Source organism: Crocodylus porosus, unplaced genomic scaffold, assembly GCF_001723895.1.
Source record: "Crocodylus porosus isolate Cpor-Errol unplaced genomic scaffold, CroPor_comp1, whole genome shotgun sequence".
NCBI lineage: Eukaryota > Metazoa > Chordata > Crocodylia > Crocodylidae > Crocodylus > Crocodylus porosus.
In genome coordinates, this window is record NW_017728916.1 from 4,404,655 (window position 1) to 4,414,612 (window position 9,958).

A 9,958-nucleotide genomic window follows, 5' to 3' on the forward strand; every position below is an offset into this window, starting at 1 on the left:
CCCCTCTCGCGGCTGCCGCCGCCCCTGCCCCCGGGCACCTGCCCTGCCCTGGCTCCCCGGGGAGCCCCTCACCGCCCTCCGGGCCCGCTCTGGCCCTCCCATCTCCGATCTGAGGCGCGGGGCAGGATCGGGGCACGGCACTAAGCAGCGGTGATACACCTGAGCCCTCCTTGCCCGGCCCCCGCCCCTGCTACGATGCCCAGGTGCTTCCAGGCAGGGGCTGCCCCGGGTGAGGGGGCCCTGGCGCCGGCTGAGCGGCGGGGCAGAGCTCCGTCCTATCGCATCGGCGACGTCCTGTCCGAGGGGACCCGTGTAAAGGCTCCTGCTTTGTGTTCCCGGCAGAAAAGAGACCTAAAGCAGACACGTCGACTTCTTTCTCAGCCTGCGCCGAGAGCCGCGAAGCGAAGGATGACATCCACGTGGAGCTGCAGGGCTCTGAGCTCTGGAAGCGATTCCACGAGATCGGCACCGAAATGATCATCACGAAAGCGGGCAGGTAGGCGGGCGGCAGCTCCGGGCGCCACGGGTCCCGCCACGGTCCCGCACGCGGCTCGTGTCCGCCGCCCCCGCTAAGGACTGCTCTGGCCTCCGGCCTCCGGCTCCTTCCTGGGGGTAAGCAGGGCCCTGCCTCTGCCCCCGCGTTCAACCCCCGCTCCTGCCTTTTACCTTTGGGACGTCGGGGCTTGTTTTCCTCAAAGAGGCAATCGATTCCGGTGTTGGTACTTGTGTACTCGATCTTACCAGCACAGGCCTGGCGTGCGGGTGTGCACACTTAACTTCTATCTATCTATCAGCGATTCAGGTATTAGTAATATCAATATATTTATATTTACATCTATAGCTTACTCTCCCGCCCCCCAGTCGATAGATATTATTAATAACTGAATCAATAACACGCGGGATGCACCCAGGTACACGCACATTCATACGAATGTTATCTATCTATCTAGATATCTATCACCGATTTGGATAGTAGTAATATCTGTATTGATATTTTTATATGTAGCTCTTAAATATATAAGCTATCGATAGACAGATAGAGTCTATCATGGATTGAAGTATTAGTAATATCGATGTAAAATTAATGTCTGTAGCTCTCTCTTTCCATATATATAATCTATCGATAGACAGACAGAACGACAGATAGATATTAATATCTGGATCGATAAAATGCAGGATGAGAACAGGTCTACACACACATTCACGCAGATATGGTCTGTCTGTCTATCTATAATCGATTCAAGTATAATATCGATATAGATATTTATCGATGGATAGCTAGATACCGATATCTGCATCGATCAAACCGATATGGTTACACAGGAGACAGGGCAGGCTGGCCTCTTACTGGAGACTCGCTCGCTCGGTTCAAGGCAGGAGCCTTGCTCGGACAGCCTGGTGGTGCCCGACGCGCCGGTAAAGCCCAGGTCGGGACCAGCCGGGCTCAGGCTCTAATCTCGAGCCCGCATTGAAATGCAGCGTCCCCGCGGGTCCCGTCCAGGCTCCGCTGGAGTTGCGGTCGCGGGTGGCCCCGCGCGAGCCCCGCTCCCCCCGCGCACGGGGGCCCTGTCCCGGCCGGGATCTTCTTCAAGTCCTTGCCCCTTTGATGCGGAGAGCCCGGGCCTGTGCCCGCAGGAGGATGTTCCCGTCCGTGCGCGTGAAGGTGAAGGGGCTGGACGCGGGGAGGCAGTACTACGTCGCCATCGACGTGGTGCCCGTGGACTCCAAGAGATACAGGTAGGGCCCGGCGCGGCCGCGTCCAGCCGCGGAGGTGCCGCGGGGGCATCGCCCCGGGCGGCCGGGGAGGCGGGCGTGGGCGCAGCAGGGCGGGCGGCCGGGGGCCGCGACGCTGAGCCGGCGCGGGGCGGCGGCCGGAGGAGAAGCAGCCGCGGGTTTCGCGCTCCCTGCGCGGGGCAGGTACGTGTATCACAGCTCGCAGTGGATGGTGGCCGGGAACACGGACCACTCCTGCATCGCGCCGCGGCTCTACGTGCACCCGGACTCGCCGTGCTCCGGGGAGACCTGGATGCGGCAGGTCATCAGCTTCGACCGCGTCAAGCTCACCAACAACGAGATGGACGACAAGGGCCATGTAGGTGTGGGCCCGGGGGCTGGCGGGGCTCGGCCGGGACCCGCTGCCCCGGCTCACGCCCCGCTGCCCCGCAGATCATCCTGCAGTCCATGCACAAGTACAAGCCCCGCGTGCACGTGATCGTGCAGGACGCCCGCTTCGACCTGTCGCAGATCCAGTCTCTGCCGGCGGAAGGCGTGAAAACCTTCTCCTTCAAGGAAACCGAGTTCACCACGGTCACGGCCTACCAGAACCAGCAGGTGAGAGGCGGCCCGGGGCAGCCCCCCTCTCGGCCTGGCTGCGCTACCCCTGCTAACAGCCTCTTCCTGCCGGGGAGAGAGGTCTGCGGGAGAGTCATGCTAGCCCTGACGGTCCAGAGGCAAGAGTTTCTTAGCATATGAAACTTTTTACTGGGGCCACCCTGTAGTTGGGATGAAGCTAGACATGCTTTCTGATGCCAGCCATTCTCTGAATCCTGTTGTCACCGGGTGCTCACTGCCACAGGGGTTGTGTCTTGAACCACCCCTGCCAGGTGACTTCACCTTTTGGGGCCTGGCTTGCAGCTTCCTGCGGTTATGCCAAGGAGCTACGTGGCCTGGATGGGCCTTCACAGCAAATGGTGCTGGGTAACATCCCCAAACTTTTATAGTAAAAAGGATTGCAAAAAATAAAATAAAATAAAATAAATAAAACTGTACCAGATAAGAGCAATAGAAGGGAAAAACCTCCTTGCTTGACTGAGGTAAATACTAATAAGAGTACATTGCTTTGAACTACTTATAGAGGTAGATATTTATAGTAGAAACAACTGCCTGTTCGGGGCAAATCTTGCTGTCCATCTCCACTGAAGTCAACCAGAACTATTTTTGTGATCCCGGAAAGCAGATTTAAATTTAAACTTAAATATAATTCACCGTAACAGTCAGCAGAAGGAGGGACAATTATATGTCTGTTCTGTAATTTTAATTCTGCTTGCACACAGTTTTTCTCATTCACTACCGTTATTCTTTATCTTGTAACTTTTCAATTCATAGATTACAAAACTGAAAATAGACAGGAATCCCTTTGCCAAAGGATTCAGAGACCCTGGAAGAAACAGGTAAATATTATAAGATCTCAGCCACAATCTGTAGTTACTTGTATTTGTATAGACACGACACTGGTTCCATTTCTTATTCCTTTTAGTGTTAGATGGTTTTAATTTTAGACTGAAGTAACTTCGTTAACTCTTGGCATATAAAGAAAAATTGAGAAGACTGCAAGACAGATTACAGAGCATATTTTACTGAACGCTGTCTAGTAAAGCAGTAAGGCAAAACATCCATAGATGCAATTCTGCACAATAGCTTTTTCCATCAAGTCACTGATTTCTAAGGTTTACTTTACAGGGGTGTGTTGGATGGACTTTTGGAAACGTATCCATGGAGACCACCGCTTACTCTGGATTTTAAGACTTTTGGTGCAGAAAGCCAGGGTGAGTTCTGAATCTTCAAATAGCTTAGAAAGAGCAAGCAACCCCATAAGCATAACGCCGAACTCTTCTGAGCACTGTGGATGCATGAGACAGTGCGACATTTGCATGAATGCCGGCGTGGGAGATGGCCGCATGACAGAGGGATTCTAACTCAGACTCAATGACTAAATAGAGATTTTAGCCTTTCATCAATGTATATGTTGAATAACAAATACCTGCTGGGTTTTTTCTTTGAGTGAGACAATATTTTTACATTAACTGTTTAGTATTTTACAGTCAGATGATATAAATAAAAATATAAGAGAACTGCAATGTGCTCTCCATGGGACACTAGTACTGTTTCCATGAGGCTTCACGTAGGTGCAAAAGTCCACCCATCTGTGGCTCACTGAAGGATCATCGGCCCCTTTTTCTCTCAGACAGTTATAACCAATTAATATGTTTAAGTTAAAGTCCCATTGATGGCTGATGGTAGGACCTTTTCGAAGATGGAGCTTAGCCATAATAGAAACTGTCCTTCCTGGTACAGGACAGCTTGAGCACCACTCTGTACAGTGGGAAGTTTGGATTCTTAGTTTAAATGATAAAGCCAGTTAATGAGTTTTTTCTGTTGTAAGTAATGTGCTTTTAGAGTTGCCTATACACTTCCAGTAGTGCATATGGTAAATCTTAAACTATAAATACCCTCAATTAAATTTTATTTTATGAGGTAAAATTAGTACACACCACATATAACATTCCCTGGACCTAGTTCTACGTACCTTTTGTAAGGAAACTGCCTGCTTAAGTCAATTTAAGGCATATTAAAATTTTCCCTATTGATATTTTAATAATGCTTTAATGTACATTAATACCACATAGCAAAAATTGATAGTAGTTAAATAGGACCTTCCAATGTGTATGGAAAATATCTGTTCAGGTATTTGGAGGGATAGATAGAATAAGATTTTTACCTTGTAATACTGTTAACTTGTTAAATTAATATTTTTTTACCACCCTAGATAATTTTCTGTAAATAAAATAAAAGTAATGATATATATTCAGATTTTCTATAAGCTTGCCTGCCCTTTTCCTTAAAAAAATCAAGTATTTAAATAGTAGAAGGAATGAGAGTACTTAGAAAGTAACAATCATGATGCATTAACTGCTGCAAAGTGTTAAGTAGGTGTTACAAGGTTTTTCAAATAAAAATCATTTTTACTTTTAAAACAAATAGTATTTTCACTGAAAAAAACGTGTGTTTGGATCTCCATTTTCATATTCAAACCAAATTATCTATTGGAAACATTGCTTGAAAAATTATTCATAGTGCTGGATGAAAAACTGGAAATCTTACATTGGAAAATTCCTTTTTAAAGCTATGATTGCCAGTGTAATGGAATCTTTTACTTATGAAAAAATGTAGGCTTTTCTCTTGTGGCATACACATCCCAGCCTTTCTGAAAATGGGACTATTTCTTATTTTATAAGATCAAAAACACAAGATGCATAGGTATAAAGGCCTACGCACATAAACATAAATTTAATGATGGTATGAAATTGTTTTTAGTCTGGATTTAAGATGGCTACAAGTGCCCTATACAAAAGATAACTGTTCAAACCTATTTGGAAGTTGGCAAGTCCCAGAGGAGATGTCTTACTGGGCAGAGTGAAGCCATGATGTTCAAATGTGGATAATGAATGTGGTTTATCACACAGTGATCACAGGATTAAAGAGAAGTAGTTAGTTAGCTGTGTTAGTCTGAAGTCTGGAAGAAGACATAATAGAGTTACATGTTATAGATGAACTAAATCAGAGATGCATAAGCTTTCATGAGCATCTAATGAAGTGAGTTCGGACTTTCGAAAATTTATGCATCTCTGATTTAGTTAATCTGTAATATGCAGCTCTACCCTGCCTTCTGTCTGATCACAAGATTGCTAACACCCTTTATTTTCTTTGCTAGTTTATCCTACTAGTGTTTCTTATAAAGCCCAGTTTCCTGGACTTACGTAAGAATTTCAGCTCTCATTACTTAAAAGTAAATTTCTAGACCTCAGGACTATGGAGAAAAGCTGGGAACCATAAATTAGAGACTCAGAGAACGTAAGGGAAATTAAAAGATATTATGAATATTATAGATAGTTAAAAAAAAGACTGTGCTATGCACTTGCTGGTTTTGATACCAAATAAAATACAAAAAATTATTTTCTTCATTTTTAAAAATTACTCATTCTACAAAACAAATAAAGGAACAAAACCAGAGCTATATTGGGAATCTTACAATATACAATATTAGGGACATTTTTAAATGGAAAACAAATATTCTATGTACTGCCCCTTAGCTAGTGGCATAGGATCTACTTGTATAAATTTAGATAAATAACTTTGCCTCCACACATATGGGCTTGCATCACTTAACATGACCCCAAAGCCCTTTAATAGCAATGGCAATTAGGAACATGCATATCCAGAGAAGGATAGATCTGTGCCCTGCTGCCCTGCTTCTGCTCCCAATTAAGTCAATATTAAAACAGCAATTGATATCTATGGGGAAAGGATGACATGCTTAATGTGCTAAATATCAATCTGCAGTATTTCTACAAACAAGCACCTGTGGTGCAAGATGATACTCAGTAATTTTAAGAACCAGATTAGTTTCTACATTGTATTGTTTCTTATACCTTTGTAGTATGAACACCTTTGATATACTGACAGATATAATTATATAAAGAATTCCATATGGAACATTACACACAAAGCCTGATTAGCTAATGCTAAGAGTCTATTACTTTGTATTATCATGTGAATGTAAAAGAAATCCTAAACGCATCACAACCATTTTACAAATTTGGCAAAATGTAGCCGAAAATCACAATTTTTTCCTTTCTAAGATAGTCACAAAGCATATTAATAAACTAAAAGAAACACACTCAGTCCATCAATTGTTGATACAGAACTCTGCTAAAGTATCCATAAAGGAAGAATAGGACTCTTAAAAAGGAGTAAGATTAGTAAAACAGTGTCAATTTTGTAACAGGAATGCACATCCCTCTGGTACGTTCCACTCTCAGGGCAACCAGCACTTAGTTTTTTACTCTTGATGTCACTCAGCAGGGGCAGAAAATGCATGCTGAATGTTGGTGTTACACATTAGTAATACGTTAAGCAGTTGAACATATAAAATAAGCTGTATTGCAACATTTATAATAACAATCATACATTTTGAATGCATTTCTAATACAGTTAGGAAAGTATTCATTCACTTAAAAAACCCAGCAAATTGAAAAGTAAAACGTAAAGCTGTTTGGGAGAGACTGATTGAATTCAAGTATGTTTTTAATATTTTTCAAGCTGTGTGGAAAGCTAAATAAAGTGAGTATATTCCTGGAAGATAAGCAAATTCTACATGAATACTGAATAAAAGACAGACATTCTCATTCTCCTTAGATATGCAAGGAAAATATCTTAAAGTCACAAGGAAACAGAACAGCTAAAATATTACACTGCCTTTATAACCAGGACAAGGTAATCAATTGTATATGAAGGCAGTAATTCAGCAAAGTGTTTAAAGTTGTGTGTAACTTTAAGAATATGAGTAGTACTTGTTACATGAATGGGATTACTCAGATATATATAATTACTTTGCTGAGCTAGGGCCACAACAAAATAACAACAAATATGATGATTTCTTTATTGGCATATCATGCTATGCTTGCAGAGCTCCTTTTGACATCAACATGTATTTGAATGAAAAATAACAGAAGGATAGCTTGAGGGGAGGGGGTCTGGTTTTCATCCTAATTTCTTATTCATAACCATACAACATAATTTTGATGACTTCTTTGCTTTTATTTCTAGGTGGGAGCTCTGGTTCTTCCCCTGTCACCTCCAGTGGTGGGACACCATCACCTCTGAACTCCTTGCTTTCTCCATCTTGCTCACCTCCCACATTTCACCTGTCTGCAAGCAACATTGGAATGTCGTGCCCTGAAACCTACCTGCACAATCTCAACTTGCCTCTTTACTACAAGATCTGTCCTTCAAGCCTTTTGAGACAACAGTCACTTCTATTTCCAAGCCAGGAAAAACTGGGAGGCACCAATCCACACATCTTACCCCACTTCATGGTGGATGTGCCCATGTTATCTTCCCTTGGCATAACAAATCTGAAAAATGGTAAATCTGAAGACTTGAGTGGGCAATGTCTACAAGTACCCAATTCTGCCAGTCAAATGTTGTATGGATTACATGCACCTGGAAACATTTTCCCATCAAGTCCCATTGCCCGGGAAGCACTTAATTGTTCTTTACATCCTCCATATGGCTTGTATGGTTATAACTTTTCTATGCCATCTAGACTGATGAATGCGGCCACCCATTTCAAAGTGAATGATAGCATTCCAACCTCTTTTAGAGATGGCAGATGTAATCACTCCAACTGGCACTCAGCAATTAACCATTGCCTTTAATGGGACTATATAACCATTTCTAACACAAAGACCTGGTAGCACGTCTTTTCTTCATTCATACTCAAAGGTTTGCTGATTATTGAGTATAAAGTGCTTCACAATTCAGGAGTGGCCTGTCTAGAGATCGAACATTTCATACACGAGCGTGTCATAATGTTCTGAACGTGGATGACAGTGAGATAACCAGCAACAGTGACACTTTTCCCGGAGAATAATTTATGTAATGTAGGATAGGAGCAAACTGTACATTCATTCTCTTAATATTTGCACTCTAAAGTAGGACTGAATAAATATATAGTTTTTCAAATATTATTTTCATGAAAGCCTTCTTCAAATTCTCTTTCATTTACCTTGAAGAAAAGGGCCAATTTCTGCTCACTTAACTCATTTAATGGATTTTAATTGGATTACATGAGGCTTTTAGCAAGCCATCCATATTAGACGAAGTGTTTGAACATATTCTTAAGGCATTCACCTTAATGCATCCTATTTAAAGCTAAGCAAGTGCTTTCCTGATTCAGGGCCTGAATGATTCAGTTTAGCAGGGTTTAGTCACAAGTCTAAACGACTTATGCTGAAGGAAAGAAAGATAAAGACCAAATGTTAGATCAGAGGTTGGAAAAGGGAATCTGCTGACATCGGGTCACGAAGAGCCTTCTTCTACCTGTGCCTGTGCCAAAATGGGCACGGAGGGGACAATGGGCCATGCCTTTCTTCACCTTGTCTGCCTGGTCTTTTGTAAGAGGTCAGGAAGCAGAGCTTAGATTTGTAGGAAGTGTGAGGTGAAATGTCTCCACTGAAGCAACTACTGGGTCTGTTCCTCTGTGTTAAGAGCATGTCAGAGTGTAATGGTTGCCACACTGAATCAGACCTCCTGTCCCCTAGATCAGTATACTATTTGAAAGTGGCCAGTACCAAATGCTTTGAAAAGGTAAACTCTACAATAGGCACATGAGATGTCCATGGAGACAGAACATCTCATATTGCTCCCTAAAAATGACAAACTTCAAAGTAGGAGGTATTAAATTTCTTCCAAAATATGTATCATTGATTATTATAACCCATGGAGAGGTTTATTTTCCACGAACATCACCTTTGGTTTGCAAACTCACAATATAACACTAACAAGATTCTGAAATAGGAGGAATGATTTCGTTCTTTATTTGATCAATGATCAGTCCCTACCTGAAGTCAGTTTGAAACCTTGACATATAGTGGATATTATATATGTAGAAAATAATTGATAGGGGTTGAACAAATCATGGCATTAAGAAAGGGTGAGAGAAAGAACAATAACTTTACAAACATAAAAATGACATTGCTTTGGAATTAAAAATGGATACAAGAATTTTAAAAAATCAGCCAAATTCTATTTCTAATTTCACGCACAAATAGAACAAAACAAATAATGTCAAAAGCTGTTTAAATAAACATAGTTTATCTGAAATAGTTACTGATTTCCTGAGTTTACTGGGTTTGACCTCTTCGCTCACATCCTATTCATGTCAGTAAGAAGTAAATGCACAGGACATATATTAACTCTACCTTAACGTTAAAACAGTGTGTAAGATTATTAAAAAAGGACACCTGATTTTTAATGTTTTCATTAGCAATGACACTAATTATTTTTGTTAAGGTGAGACATTGCACACAGACAATATTTATAATAAGGTGCTTTACTAATCTCTTGCCACCCACAATAGGCTGCCTAATTCATGTGAGTAATTCTGCTGAAGAAACAGGGCCCAATTCTAAACACTGGTGTAACAAAATTCAGAAACTTGCCTCAGGAAGATGGCTTGCAAGTAAAGGGAGAAAAGAATTGGCCTGTAATCTTGAATATATTCTTGCAGGAGAGGGAAATCTCTTCCAAGTCAGTTATTTCTTTATGAAAAATGTAAAAGGTAAAACCTACATTTCACAAAAAACAGTTGTGATTAAATAAGGCATTACAATCATAC

The 9,958-nt window shown here is 42.2% G+C and overlaps 1 protein-coding gene across 1 annotated transcript; it reads left to right on the top strand.

The window, feature by feature from the left end:
• Positions 1–263: 263 nt before the first annotated feature.
• On the top strand, positions 264–8,309 carry TBX22 (T-box 22). Its single transcript, XM_019536273.1, has 7 exons — positions 264–496; positions 1,636–1,737; positions 1,918–2,092; positions 2,167–2,331; positions 3,106–3,170; positions 3,460–3,545; positions 7,387–8,309. Exons 1-7 carry the CDS (start codon positions 474–476, stop codon positions 7,995–7,997), a joined length of 1,227 nt encoding a protein of 408 aa, XP_019391818.1. The 5' UTR covers positions 264–473; the 3' UTR covers positions 7,998–8,309.
• The last annotated feature ends 1,649 nt before the right edge of the window (positions 8,310–9,958 follow it).